Source organism: Bidens hawaiensis, unplaced genomic scaffold (assembly GCF_021521415.1).
Source record: "Bidens hawaiensis isolate Kalapana, Puna unplaced genomic scaffold, B.hawaiensis_p1.1 tig00027229_1, whole genome shotgun sequence".
NCBI classification, from domain to species: Eukaryota; Viridiplantae; Streptophyta; class Magnoliopsida; order Asterales; family Asteraceae; genus Bidens; species Bidens hawaiensis.
This window is the reverse complement of record NW_027494395.1, coordinates 188,702-203,854: the sequence shown is the minus strand read 5'-3', so window position 1 is coordinate 203,854 and position 15,153 is coordinate 188,702. Positions and strand designations below refer to the sequence as shown.

At 32.4% G+C, this 15,153-nt stretch overlaps 2 protein-coding genes across 2 annotated transcripts; both read left to right on the top strand.

The window, feature by feature from the left end:
- The first annotated feature begins 3,756 nt into the window (after positions 1–3,756).
- LOC143574982 (uncharacterized) lies at positions 3,757–7,230 on the top strand. Its single transcript, XM_077059466.1, has 3 exons — positions 3,757–4,143; positions 4,708–4,741; positions 6,863–7,230. Exons 1-3 carry the CDS (start codon positions 3,837–3,839, stop codon positions 7,137–7,139), a joined length of 618 nt encoding a protein of 205 aa, XP_076915581.1. The 5' UTR covers positions 3,757–3,836; the 3' UTR covers positions 7,140–7,230.
- Positions 7,231–9,447: 2,217 nt separating this feature from the next.
- Positions 9,448–13,818, top strand: LOC143574981 (ER lumen protein-retaining receptor-like). Its single transcript, XM_077059465.1, has 6 exons — positions 9,448–9,698; positions 10,733–10,998; positions 11,980–12,095; positions 12,609–12,682; positions 12,762–12,825; positions 13,536–13,818. The coding sequence occupies exons 1-6, from the start codon at positions 9,608–9,610 to the stop codon at positions 13,570–13,572; spliced, it is 648 nt and encodes a 215-aa protein (XP_076915580.1). The 5' UTR covers positions 9,448–9,607; the 3' UTR covers positions 13,573–13,818.
- Positions 13,819–15,153: the final 1,335 nt, after the last annotated feature.

Below are 15,153 nucleotides of genomic sequence, written 5' to 3'. Positions count from 1 at the left end.
CATAACTTTCTTTATTCAACATTAAAATTTTAGGATGTTACATTCAGCACTGTAATACTGTTTATATGTTTCGAAAAATAAAATATCACATAACGATATGACCATATATACTTCATGACTATATTAAATTTGATGAAACTATATGCATCCATGAATTAGGGGTGTTCACAGTCTGGTTTTCGCGGTTTTTGAGTCAAACCGCGAAAACAAACCGTTAGTAACGGTTTTTAGTTTTCGCAAACCATAACCAAACCGTAGAACTTTTAAACTGAACCAAACCTTTACTAACGGTTTGGTTTCATGGTTTGGGCTTTTCGGATTTTTATACAAATTGTTCAACAAAGGTATGATATATTTATAGTAAAGTTGTCAATAATTTGCAAATATCAAACATGTTTAAACACAATTTGTTCACGGCTTAAGTTTAAACACAAGTTGTTCGAAACATGCATCAAAATAATGTGGTCAAACTTCAATATGCCAAAATACATCAAAAAGTTAACAAAATACATCAAAAAGTTAACGGTTTGGCTTAGCACATTTTCTAATTCATTGCAAGTATGCAGTTAATAAATATTATATACATTACTAGTTCTAGTTTAACAAATATATTCATATATAATCTTAGATATATTAATAAATTAAATATAATTAACTTATACAGTACGGTCCGGTTTTATACGGTTTGTTTTCGGTATAAACCGTAAACCAAACCGTAAGCTACGGTTTGAAATTTTGAAACCGACCGACCGAAACTTTATCCATGATGATGATCCATATATTAACGAATTTGTGTCCACCGGCCAGCCCATGTGAGATTGGCTTGGCCCACTCGAACACCAAAATAGGCAAATAGCCCATGTATATTAACTTTCTTTTATCTTTTTATATTGATGCTATTTTATTGCAAAAGTAAACCCATAAGGGAGTATACGTTTACAGAATTTGTGGGAATTTAAAAGAATTTGAATTAAAATCTCATAATATAGCGTGTTCGTTTCGTTGGAATTGGAATCTTAATTCCATTTTGATATGTTCGGTTCAAAGAATTGAAATTAGAATTCAATTCCTTCAAATTCCTTTAAATAAAGGAATTCCAAATCCTTCTAAAATAAGGAGGAATTCGAGTAAATTCATTGAAATCTTTTATCAAGGTTTTTCTTTTCTTTTTTTTTAACAATGACAACGAATAAAACATTTTAGTTTTTTACGTTTTTTGTTTTTGATTTATAGAGAGTTATGAATTTTTTATCATTATTTTTGAATATTTTTTGAGAGGTTTTTATCTTAATAGAAAACCCAAAAAAATAATCAAAAGAATAATAAAAAAATCATACCGTAAAATATAAATAAAAAACAAAAAATTTAAAAAAACTATAATGTTTCCGCCGTTATCCTCGTTAAAAAAAAGATTCCAGTTCATTTGTGGTGATAGATTACAATTCATATATCAAACAAACACATCAAGAATGGAATTGGATTCCAATTCCTTCCAATTCCAGTTCCTACTGGAATGTTCATATTTCAAATCTAATTTTTTCAAATTCCAAATCCTATGTAAATTCCAATTTAAATTTCATTTCATTCTATGAAACAAACGCGCCCTTATAATTTTCCTCAATTCGATTTACGAATCGTTTGTACCAGCTCAATTTATTAGTTTTTTTTTCCTTTTTTATTATATAAGGTTTTTGAAAATCATTGGTGTTACAAGTTGACTTTCTAAAAATCAACTCAAAACCAATTTGATGTGTTTTTTCATAAACAACTCAAAAATGAAATCACACATTCACATATAGACCAGTCTTACTAATTTCATAACCAATGCAAGTAAGCAACCTCATGCTGTCATGCAATTGGTTAGTTCAACTTGAGACATACGTTTTTCTCTAGCTGAAGGTTTAAAAGTGGATTGAGCATGATAAAGTTTAAAGTGGATTGAACATCTTTGAATCAATTTAAACTCACACCGACATGCACTACTTAATTAATATGGAACTTTATCACCTATTTCTTAACATCATATATGATGTTTCTCAGCTTGTACAATGTACATGTCTAAACACTATCATTTTCCATAAATTAATTTATAAGTTCATAAATCAACTTAACTTAAAAGTTTAAACCGTGCATATAACATAACTATATAGTAGAGTTGCAAGAAGCTTACCAACGAAATTTGTGGTATCTTAAGCATCTAGCAGAGATGAAAAGAAAATAACACTTGAATTTATTTGCTTTTGTTTCTTTTCATGGACCGACTTTAAAAATGCAAACATATCCAAAATGTATACAAGTCCTTTTAGAACAATTGGTCCCTAAAGTGTCATACTTTGGAACATTGAACATTCTAACTTCATTATTTACACTTTAAACTCTGTCAACATTTTGTGATATTTTTGTACTGTTTTTCATCATATTTAAACTAATTACAACATATTATGAAGGGGGACTTGTTATTATTGTTATATAGAATAAAGTATTTCTAATACAACATCAAAGGTTTAAGATGTTTACATTTAGGTTATGTGTTAATGGGCTAACATCTATAGATTATAGCACTTGATCATCATCTTCCACACCTGTTCACCGTCCAGACGCTTCGTTGTGGGGTTGTAGCTCTCCCTTCCGATATTGGATCTACATTTTAGTGGGGACGTTTTTCACTCAAAGCACTTTCCAAGTAGTCACTTGAGCTAGCGAAAACTTGACATATCACAACCTTTTTTTTATATAATTGTGTTTGTTTGTATAATTTAAATATTATTTTAATATTTTTTTCTACAAAATCTTTTTTTAGCATTCAATTTCATATATTAAATAAATGGATCCAATTACAATAGAGATGTGAAAAAACATTACATATATACTTTATTGAAAGTGGTTAGTAAAGCTACGCCCGCTTACTTACTTGACATAATAGCGTTTTTCATGTTGTAGTAGGAACATTACACGTTTTCAACAATGCACTCTTGTAACATACACTGATGATCATGACAATGGTAACATTTGATCTTGTAATTGCTAAAAATTCAGATTCACCCATGCAATCTAAAATATATAGATCACTGACTTTGTAATTTAGTCTAACCTAACTTGACAGAAAAAAAAAATACATAACGTAGATAATTGCAATTAGTAATCTTAAAGTATGAATATTAAAAATTTCAATTATAATTTGATCTAATTTGATAAAACTTTTATGAAATTTTATTGTTTTGCTTGTCATATATTTGTATTAGATTGAACTCCATTTAACATGTGCTTAATGGTCGACTATATATATATAGAAAATAAGCTCAAGCCATAGCCCTTCGTACGTTCTAAAGTTTAGCTTCATTAAATTTTTAGATTTTGGTAAGGAGAGTAAATAATCAATATATACTTGGAATAGTTTTTTTTTTTTTTAACCACTTACAAGAGTCAAATAGCCAGCAAACAAAGAAGAAGAAGAAGAAGAAGAAGAGGAGAAGAAGACAAAAAAAGCAAGCGACGACCCACTGTAATAGGAAGTTAACGAAATTGAACATACACCACCTCTCTCAATCCAAGCCTTGAAACAGTTATGTTTTCCCTCAAATTTACTCAAACTCTAATACGTGTGCTTAGTAGGCACTCTCATTTTAAATATTTATCAAGACATAATACCAATTTTATTGATACAAAAAATCTAAGCTATTAATAATTAAATATTTATGCTAATTATATGTAAACTTTTCAACACATCACACAAACATATATTCCCTCACAAAAGTCACTCCCATCCATCTTTAGCTTTACCAACACACGTTAGTGTGTGTAGTTGTCTTGCTTTACCTCACACTCACTTTCTTCAAATGAAGATCATACTGTACCGTGCAGCAACCGCGGTGGTGCTAGTGGTTCTCTACAGCCGTATCACGGCTGCAACATGGTGTGTAGTCAGAAGTGAAGCCTCAAGGGAGGCATTACAGGCTGCACTTGATTATGCATGTGGTGCAGGAGCCGATTGTGTGCCTATACAACCCGACGGCCTGTGTTTTCTTCCAAACACGATTCAAGCACACGCCTCGTACGCCTTTAACAGCTATTATATGCGTCGATCCATGGCTCCGGGATCATGTTATTTTGCTGGCACTGCCACCATTGCCAAAACTGATCCAAGTTAGTTTACTTTTTGTGGTTTTATTATTGTTACATGGATTCATTATTAGGTGTGAATTTTTGACATGCATTAGAATTTAGATAGTATGAATGAGTTGGATTGAGTTTTATGTCGAAACAATAAACATGTTTAATTAGCTAAATGTGTCATGTTCATGTCAGCCGATGCATGGGTAACATGTGGCCGTTTAACTTATATTTATTGTATTTATTTCAATGTATGTGTTTTATGCCACAAATAAAATTGGTCGGGTTTTTTATGTTAAAGTTTGAAACTTAAAAGAGAAATTGACATAAGATTTTACAAGTAAAATGTAAATGTTTTATATAAGTATGTATTTGTAAATTGTTTTTAAAGTTTTGGTGTGCAAAAATAATAATATGGAAAAAGTGGGTTAAATGGGTCGTGTTCATGTCAACTTGCGAGTTTTTTTAGTTTTTGGTTCATTGTTTTGACATGATTTTCTAGTTTAACACCCTTTTATTTCTTTATCACGTTCTTGAAGAAAATCAAACATTCTTTCTTTACAGTCAACTGACGTTTAATGTTTTACGTGTTTAAAGGTTATGGATCCTGCAATTATCCAGCTTCTCCTAGGTATGTAGCCTTTGTTATCCGATGATTTCAAATATAATAAATATATGTATATTTTTCCACTATTTAGAATTATAATTGATTGATTATATAAGTTAGACTATTTTGATATTTTTCTTAAGATTATTGTGGTTATTTCAAATTTATGAGTTATGTGTTTAACTGTTAATAATAAGCATTGTCTATCCATCTCATAATGGGTTCAAAAGTTCACTTGACTTATAAGTTAATTTAAAGCATCATGATGTCTCTCACTAAGTATATTAATATAATACATGTACAAATCACTTGGGCCGCTCAAATGGCCAGTCAAATGATGGGTAAGAGCTCGATGCCGGTTGACCTCTCAAGTTCGAATCTTGATGGCGACATGAGTTTTCTATTAGAGTGTCCATTCCTAGAGAGCTTGCTCTTGTGGGCGGACAACTCCTGTCAAGTGGCAGGGGGCTCGAAATTTTCTCGTGAAACGCCTAGCCAAACTCGGATACCAAGCGTGGGCCCGGTTAAGACAACATAGTCTTGGCCGAGTGGGGCGGTTGGGGCTCTCTCCGAGAGCTGTGGCTGAATATTCAACCACTATGAAAGTCACCGTTCAAAAAAAAATACAATACATGTACAAAACATTTTACATAACTAATATGGATTCAACACAATAAAGTACTTATATATTATGTTTTATATGTAAAAGATCTAATACAATAATACCTTAACGTAAATTAATCATTTGTTCACCGAAAAAACAGTTTTGGAGCGTTAATCGAACAATTTTTTACTTTTTTCACGAAAAACCGTTTTCGAGCGTTTTAGATTTTCGGCTGAGCGTTTTAGTATTTTACCCTTGTGTTTTGTCTTTAAGCGTCTCACGTACCTATCGTACATTAAGGCTATTAAACTGTATCTGACCCATGGTTTAGATATAATTAGAGTTAGAAAAAGAAATAAAGAGATAGTTATGTAAAGCTATTTATTAAAGCTAAAGCTATGCTCGATGATTGCTTCATTTTCTTTTCTTTTACTTTCCGTGAAAAAAGAAAATAAAATAATTAAAGAATTGAAATAAGGTGAGGATTCAGGTGGCGATAAATGATAGTGTTGGGCGCAAGGGCCCACAGTTTCTTTTAAGGTAGGCCCGCATTATCTTTGACTGGTCAAATTATGTTTTGTGGAATGTTCCTTTATCTTTATGGTTAAGCAAGTTTATTTTTTAACACCCATTGAATTTGAATCACCCACAATACTTAACTAAAGAAAACAGTGAAAGCACATAATGATGATTAAATTATCTTATATATTATTTATTAGTTTTTATCCCCCATATTACGGGGGTTGTTTTATATTGTTTGTTCTAATATTTATTTATTTTTTGAATTTATATTTTTTTTATTGTATGAAAGTTAATAATATACTTATGCTTTGATAATAAATTGTTTCACAAATAAATGAGATATTATAACCCGGTTTAAGAGCAATATGGTTTTGATGAGACCTAAGACCCGTTTATTTTTTTACTATAAATTTGGTATTTTAATTATAAATAATATTTATGAAAGTTAATAATATACTTATGGTTTGATGAGACCTAAGACCCGTTTATTTTTTTTACTATAAAACTGGTTTTTTAATTTAAATAATATATATATATTTTTTAAAATAAATAATATATTAATTTTTAGTATATCCTATTTTGTAGGATTTTTACATCAATAATTTGGTAAAAATAATTTTTAACTTAATGAGATGTTATAACCCTTTTAAGGAATATTTGGGTTTGGTAAGACCCATATCCATGAATTCGGGTCAAATGCATGAGAAGCCTCCATTTAAAAATCAAGCAAATCTGGTGACTCCAAAAAAGAGGAGAGCGACCACATCACGACACATAGGATTTTTATGTTTTCGTTTATATATATTGTAGATGGTGTATAGGACTACTTTATTTTGTAAAACTATTTGATTCTTTTATTTAAAAACGTATTTTTACATGTGATAAGATCTTAAGCATAATTTGGTTTAATTTGACTACTTGCATTGTTGTTTATAAAGTCATATATTTGATATATATAATTATATATATACAAATGAATAACACTATTTTTATTTTTATAATGTTCTTGTGTTTGATAGCACGGCGGGAGGCATTATTATTCCCGGAGGAGGTGCGACCATAACAGGAGGGGGTGCAACCACGACATTTGTCAATCCGGCTTCAAATATCACATCCCCACCACCATCCACCTCCACACCGCTATTTGCAAGTGGTGGTGGGCTAAATCCATTTGGCATGGTACCTACATTAGCCACCCCGTCAAATGCTAATAGAGCTTCGTTTGAATTCTCTATTTATAGATATCAATTTTCAAGCATAATTTTCTTAGTCTTAACTCCGTGGATGTTTTTGTAGCATAATTTGTTCTACAAGTTAAAGATTTAGGACAATTTTGCTGTAATTTATGCAATTGCATTTTCGACGCATGTTTTTTAAGGTACCTATTAATTTGTTATTATGATGTTGATGGGTTTCATCATTCTTGCAAGTTCATTGAGTATGATTCTATTGATGTTTTGTAAAAGTATATTGCTATTTGTTGATATTGATGTAACCATACTTATTAGATTAATGATATAAAACTTTTAACTTTATACATAATTTGACTTTTAATAAATAGGGATCCATGAAAAAGTAATTTTTTAATTCAATATTCATATACCAAGAAAACATATCATCTATTGGCAATCTTAATAATGATGCCAAGAAACTAACGATGGCATATGGTTATGGTTAGTAAAAAGCACAACTATACACGTACGAAGAACACGCAAAATGATGATGTGGTTACATAATTGTATAAGGGTGGTGGGGGTGTTAGCGGGAATCATTGATTAGGTACTACGGGTGCCATGGCAACACCACCACCACCACCCACATTTCCTTTCTCGAGTTCCATTTCCGGGTGTTATACCGCAGTCCCACAACCAAAAGCAAAATATTGCCGTTACAAACGGCAATATCCCCATTTAATGCCCATTTAATACCTTATTTGTGATGGTTATGACATAATTTTTTTAAGCAAAGTGCAAAACACTATACACATGCATATGAATATTTAAACTAATTAGTGGTAAAGAACCATTTTTTTCAAAAATCTAAGCGCTAAACAATAAACTTTAAATAAGTCATGCTTCATAATGACATTTATGTTTGAAATAAATCGTTTTACTTCTATTTAGGGGCTGTTTGTTTATATCTGAATGGAACCATTGAGATGTAAACATCTGATTCATTCAGACTTCAGACTGTTTGGTTCCAAACAGAAAAACATCTGAATGGTTAAAAATAGGTCTGAATCATTCAGACTTGTTGTTGCTGAATGGGACAGAGACTCATTCAGATCCGAATGAACCAAACAGCCCTTTAAAGTCTCCAAACAGTGAATAACAAAGTTTACCAACATGCTACCATGCAACTTTAGTTTGAACATCTTCAAGCTAAGAGATTTACAATATAAACTTAAATCATACAATCTAAATGATAAGGAAATAAATCCACACATTTATATGAGAGACATGAATATAGAGAATGGAACTAGTTCAACAAAGGGATCATAACTTTCTCGGGTTTATTCATGGAACAAGAGACTAGCTTGTCTAACAAAACATTTCATAACCTGCTCATCTCATGTTAGTTTCGGTCTATTTCCACCCTCCTCCCTTTCAGTGTAATGGTTTGCATTGTTCCCGTTGGATTTGTCATATGTATTTTCTTAACCTGACAAGTATCTTCACCTCCCTCCAGTGACGGATTTATGATTTTCCATTAGTGGGAGCAAAAATAGGTCAGGTTAGAACGGGTCGGATAAAAAACTATTAGTTGTATCTGGTTTGAAAAACTAATTGTATCACATTTAGTTCATATAGACGTCAATAAAAATCACCCAAGTTATTAAAGACATCCCGATAATTCAACTTTGATAAAATGATTCCTTTAAAAACTGAACACCAAAATAGAGTACACACATAATATAAACATGGAGCTTATGGAGCTTCTTGATGAACATTCATAAAACATGACTAGTGATGATATGTGCATTGCATGATGTATGATGTATGCATGGTGTATTATGGTTCTTCATGCAAAATCTAGCTTCACTCTCATCGTTTGGGCCTTCTAGAAAGTAGTAGGCTGGGTGCCCTATCTGATTTCTGAAAGAAATGGATTACATTTTACATTTTATCCTAAGATACATATACATGACACCTTAACTTTCTAGTAGAACCTCACCTTAAATCCAACAACCTTATAAATTCACATGTCCATTTAAGCATTATCAAAAAAAAATATAAAGGCCAATTTCATTTAAAAAAACAAGAAGCAACTTACAAGCAGCCACGAGCCTAAAATAAAAGAAAAATACAACAAACAAAAATCGAAAAACCAATATACGAAAGAGAAAATTTATAAAGTTAAACTTGCATCAATCCTCCCACTAAAGTTAAACTTGAACCAATATCATCTATCTATGTTATCTCTCTATATCTCACGCTTATGTCTTCTTAATAACTCATCAATTGATTCCATATAATATTATCGGTCAAACCGGTATGTACTTACGGTGTAAGGGCATTATCGTAAATTCATTCCATGTGAAAACTTGGACATATAGTCTATACACCCGTCACACTCAACGAAAGTCGCTGCTCAACCAAGCCCCCCCAATCCACTATTTATTCTCTTCTTTTCTTTCTTTTACGTTACTCACCAAACCAAAACCCGACCCGACCCAATTACTGTCTCTTTGCATCAATCTGTTGGAGTATTTAACCAATTGATCTCATTTCCTCAGTGCATTTGATCTCACTGAGAAGAACAAGATGAATATATTCAGATTAGCCGGTGACATGACGCATTTGGCCAGTGTTCTAGTCCTACTCCTCAAAATTCACACCATCAAATCATGCGCTGGTACCCTAATTACTCGTTTCATCAGTTATTATTAATTAATTATTAATAATATCATCCAGTTTGTTAAATTAGGGTTTTAAGTAGTTGAGTCATTATATTCGTCTTTTGCATCAAATTGGACGCTGTTATGAGTTCACGAGTAGTTAATTTGTTAGTGCATGTGATTGTGTAGGTTATTATATTGATTGATGAAATTACTGACTGATTTGTGTAGAGTTGAAGTGGATTTGTTCAATGTTGTGGTGTGTAGAAAACTAGGGGTGCAAACTGCAAACTAGCCGAGCTGACTTAGGTAGCTCGAGATCGGCTCGCTAAAAGCTCCAATTGAGATGAGCTTAAACGAGCTCGGTCCTTAAAATTAGCTTGTTTGATAAACAACTCTATGATATATGTATAAGTTTTATATTGTATATAAGATTAGGATAAAAATAACTTAATAGTATATACAATGTTATATATAAGTATTATAGTTAAAAAAATTATATAAAACAGTTAAAAATATATAAATGATAATTAATAAACAGTAAACGAGCCGAGCTTGAACTTGAGCTCCCGTAAGTTAAAAGTGAGCCGAGTTCGAGCTCTTGTAAGTTAAAGTGAGCCGAACTTGAGCTTGATCTTCCGTAAGTTAAAATGAGCCGAACTCGAGCTCGAGCTTGAGCTCTCATAAGTTAAAAATGAGCGTAGCTCAAGCTCGAGCTCTCGTAAGTTAAAATGGGCTGAACCTGAGCATGAGCTCCCGTAAGTTAAAATGAGCCGAACTTTAGCTTGAGCTCTCGTAAGTTAAAATGAGCCGAGCTCAAGCTTGGTTCAGCTCGTTTGCACCCCCAGTAGAAGCTATATAAAAGTACTAGGTTCAGCTTCTTATGCCCTAAAAACAAATGGCACATTGGTAATTTGGTTTGTCGTTCAATGTCTTTGTAACATTTATAAACTTGTAGGCTGAATACTTTACTATTTATAACACTAAAGATTATTGAGTCATAAGTTCATGCAACTGGTGTGTGATATTTTATTACTTGTGTTACATGCAGGAGTATCGTTGAAAACTCAAGAGCTCTATGCACTGGTGTTTGCTACTCGCTACTTGGATATATTTACTGATTTCATCTCAGTATACAACACTGTCATGAAATTAATCTTTTTAGCTAGCTCGTTTTCTATTGTATGGTACATTAGACGTCATAGGGTCGTTCGTAGATCCTATGATAAAGATCAAGACACCTTTCGCCATTATTTCCTGGTGCTGCCTTGTTTGCTTTTGGCGTTGTTAATTCACGAGAAGTTTACTTTCAGAGAGGTATAAATATCTTGCTATTCGTACTTTACTTATTATCTTCCACACTGATGCACGGAAACGCCGGAAAGATACAAGTCCCCGTCCCGGGGACGGTCTGGGGACGGAAACGCTGTCGAAACGCCGGCGAAACGTTTCCCGGACGACTCCGCAAATTGGGGACGGGCCGTATACGTTTCTGGGACGTTTCCTAAAGAAAATAGGGTTTTATATTTAGATATTATGTATAATACATCTAAACCAAGGGTGGAGAAGAAGAAACATGGCTGGAAAAAAACTTTCGATGAGTAAAAGTAAGTGAAAGCAATTTTGAGGGTGATACGATTAAAAGAATAATATTTTATACATCTGTTTGTGTGCCTGTTTTGTCAGGATTTTCCAATAACTTCCTTTTTCTTTATAATAGTAGTACATATAATAAATGATTTAAATAACAAAGTAACTTGTTTGTTTTACTGGGTGATCTTAAGTCTTAACCCGAGAACATATTTTTTTTTTGTTTTTCTAAATTAACTATCACATTAACTAGCTTGTACTTTCTTTCTTTATCTTGTTATCTTTTTGTTTCATCCATATTTTACATAAAATATATTTGGAATTTATATATTTTGATATCTATTTTGGACTTTAATTAATATATTTGGATTTTTTTATATTTTTTCTTGCCGTACCCTTGTCGTACCCGTATCTTGAATTTTTGATTTTTGCCGTTTCCCGTACCCGTAACGTCCCCGTTTCCTAGTCCCGTACCCGTTCCCGTGCTACTTAGCTTCCACATAACCTAAACAAGCCACTGTATAAACCGTGTTCTGTCCATTGGCGCCGACTATTGACTAGGGGTGTAGCCGAGCTCTGGCTCGGCTCATTTAGGGCTCTATTGTTTGGAGCTCGAGCTAGGCTCACTTGCACCCCTAATCGGGACCCTTAGTTATGCCGAGTCAATTGATTTTTATTTTTTATAATATTATAATGTGTTTTATGCAGATATTGTGGACATTTTCTATATATCTGGAAGCAGTCGCGATACTTCCACAGCTGGTCTTGCTGCAAAGAACAAGAAATATTGATAACTTGACTGGTCAATACGTTTTTCTTCTTGGGTAATACACTTCTGTAATACTTTCTAAATCTGTTTGCTGTAGTTACCGGAGGGGATTTTGACCCATAATACCACTTCGGTATCTATGGGCCGATTCTGGTTAATGGGCAAAAAAGTTATAGTTATTTGAAATGAATGTGATAAAGAGAATGAAGGTCACATAAAGTGTATATTTAATGCAAAAGATCACAAAAAATTAAGATTAGTACCGTAATAGTACAACTTTTGCAATCACACACACACACATATATGTATAAATTTGGAGACAAGTGTCTCTTCAAAATTTATATATGTGTGTGGTTACAAAAGTTGTATTATTATAGTTATAATCGAATTTTTTGAATTGAAGGTTCTATATATATTTGTATTAATATAGATAACTATTTTTTAGTCCATTAACTATTTGGAAATTCTATACATCTTGCATTATAGGTTCAGATACCGGTACATAGTACATTCTTTATTTGTAAGATTTAATGTTGGATATAAACTGATTTTTATTGGCATTCGACAGAGCATACCGAGCTTTATACATTTTGAACTGGATCTACCGTTACATGACTGAACCACATTATGTCCATTGGATTGGTATGTTCTTCATTCTCTATTTAAATTACTCAAAATTAGCCTTAAATACCCCCTTAATATTATTTTTTTGGTGCTGTAGCTTGGATAGCAGGGGTAATTCAGACATTGCTATATGCTGATTTCTTCTATTACTACTTTGAAAGGTAAATGATACTTGTTTTGTTAACTTTGATGTGGCAATTTTGACCTGTTTACTCATAAAATGGTTGATTTGGGTTGTGATGGATCTCAAATGGGGACAAATACAAAGAAACTTACTAGAGGGAAACAAGTCAAACGTGTTGAATGGGTTGGAAGTCACAAAAGTCTATTTTTAATTCATACCATATCTTAAATCTTTATATGATAAGATTTTACCATTCATTAGGGCTGCCAAACTGGTTGTGTTTGTGGGTTGAACCCAACACGAACCTAAAATTATGTCAGGCGCATGAACTTGAGTACACGACCTGTGCATACGGGCTATACGCGGGTTGACACAAACATGACCCTGTAACCGTTAACTCTAAAAAGGTTTTTTTTTTTTTTCTTTTTCATATTAATACTTTGGATTTACATACGTCTTTTATTTCTTATAGCAATCATATTAATTTTTGTTGAAATTTTAAATTTTGCCAAACAAAATACACGAATACGTTTGACCCAAACCTGTTTAGACTAAACCTATACCGGCAGATTTCATGTTATGTTCACACACATGTTAGAACTTTAACCCTTTACCTTGACTCGTACAAAAAGTGACTCGTCCATTTTTCTACCTCTAGCTGTTGTAACAGTGTAATACCCACTTGATGTGACTATTGATGATATTTCATATGGTGTTGACTGAACGTTGACTTTTTTATGAATGCAGCTGGAAGAACAATGCAAGGCTCCAGTTACCTGCTTAAACTTGTTTTTTTGAAATGATACTGCTGGGTGAGAGAGTTCATGTATGCTGCTTATAGGGTCGTATGAAGATTTCGGCTCTTTTAGTTTTGTTATTAATGCCCATTTGGTTGTTTTATTCAGTTTTCGCTTTATGTGGACTGAAAATATCATATATTGAACATATATAATGTAAAAGAATTCTATTAACTAGAGGTTATTGTTTAAACTTATGGTTAGATAGGATTAAATGGATTAAAGATGGACGTTTTTAGGGTGTTTTCCATTTAATCCATTTAATCCTGTCTAACCATAAGTTTAAACAATAACCTCTAGTTAATAGAATTCTTTTACATTATATATGTTCAATATATGATATTTTCAGTCCACATAAAGCGAAAACTGAATAAAACAACCAAATGGGCATTAATAACAAAACTGAAAGAGCCGAAATCTTCATACGACCCTATAAGCAGCATACATGAACTCTCTCACCCAGCAGTATCATTTCAAAAAAACAAGTTTAAACACCCTAAAATGGATTAAACTTATGGTGGCCGGAGACAAGGGTGGTGGTGGTGGCGTGAGACATGGGGGAGGAGAGAGAGAGAGTGAGAGAGTTGGGGAGAGAGAGAGATGAAGTGAGAAAAGAGAGTTATTTTTTTAAATATATTTATTTATTTAATTCTAAATTTTTAATTATTAAATAAACACATTAATTTACAAAACTACCCTGAGCTGGACCATGAAACTACGCATTTACCCTCATGTGCAGGTCATGTGATCAGAGTTAACGAAAAAATTTAACTGGGTTAGTGGAAAAGGACGTAACGTGAAACATTTTGTAAACTCAGAATATGATTTATGTCATTAAGTTTTCGAAATGACGACTATTGAAAAACCATGAAAACATAAAGGACCTGTTTTGCCATTTTGTCTTTTACCTCCTTATAACTTTTCATTAAGTTACAAAAGTGTAACTTATTACTTTTCAAAAAGTTAATAAGTTATAAGTTGGTGAAAATAAGCAATCTCAAACACCCCCGAAAATGGCCAAAATATGAAGCAGATCTTTCAATAGAGTGCATCCAGTATAATATTGAAGTTCTACTAGTCACACCAATAAAAACTATTTGATGGTCATCAACATTCCTAACGCGTCCCCTAACAAGGCGGTAGTTCGTAAAGACCCGCCACCACTCAAATGTTGTTGACGTAGACACTACAAATCGAACATAAGCAACTACTTTTATGATCATGAAACAAATCTGATATTGTTCTAGTGAATAGATCACCACTCCCACTAACCATTTTCATATAGATTACATCTCATTATATTACTTTTAAGGAGTTTATTTTGTCGATGCTCAAAAAATTGAAATTTTCAACGTTAAATAGGAAAAAGGTAGTTCTCATACTCCAATAATTGTTTCCATATCGAATAATGATACTCTAATAATAATACATGAAGATAAAACCAATATGTGAATCATCTTCGTCTTCCATCATTTATATGACTATAAACTAAATACAGTTCATTTGTTTCATGGCTATCTATGTAACTATATAATAATTATGGTATCCTAGACTCCTAGTGACTTTCT

What these genes read in the sequence shown, in the direction of transcription:
- LOC143574982 (XM_077059466.1), top strand. Translation starts at nt 3,837, where the DNA reads ATGAAGATCATACTGTACCGTGCAGCAACCGCGGTGGTGCTAGTGGTT. An exon ending in CATTGCCAAAACTGATCCAA is followed by an intron (nt 4,144 to 4,707) that starts GTTAGTTTACTT and finishes ACGTGTTTAAAG; the next exon opens with GTTATGGATCCTGCAATTAT. An exon ending in AATTATCCAGCTTCTCCTAG is followed by an intron (nt 4,742 to 6,862) that starts GTATGTAGCCTT and finishes TGTGTTTGATAG; the next exon opens with CACGGCGGGAGGCATTATTA.
- LOC143574981 (XM_077059465.1), top strand. Translation starts at nt 9,608, where the DNA reads ATGAATATATTCAGATTAGCCGGTGACATGACGCATTTGGCCAGTGTT. An exon ending in AGAAGTTTACTTTCAGAGAG is followed by an intron (nt 10,999 to 11,979) that starts GTATAAATATCT and finishes TGTTTTATGCAG; the next exon opens with ATATTGTGGACATTTTCTAT. An exon ending in ACATTATGTCCATTGGATTG is followed by an intron (nt 12,683 to 12,761) that starts GTATGTTCTTCA and finishes TTGGTGCTGTAG; the next exon opens with CTTGGATAGCAGGGGTAATT.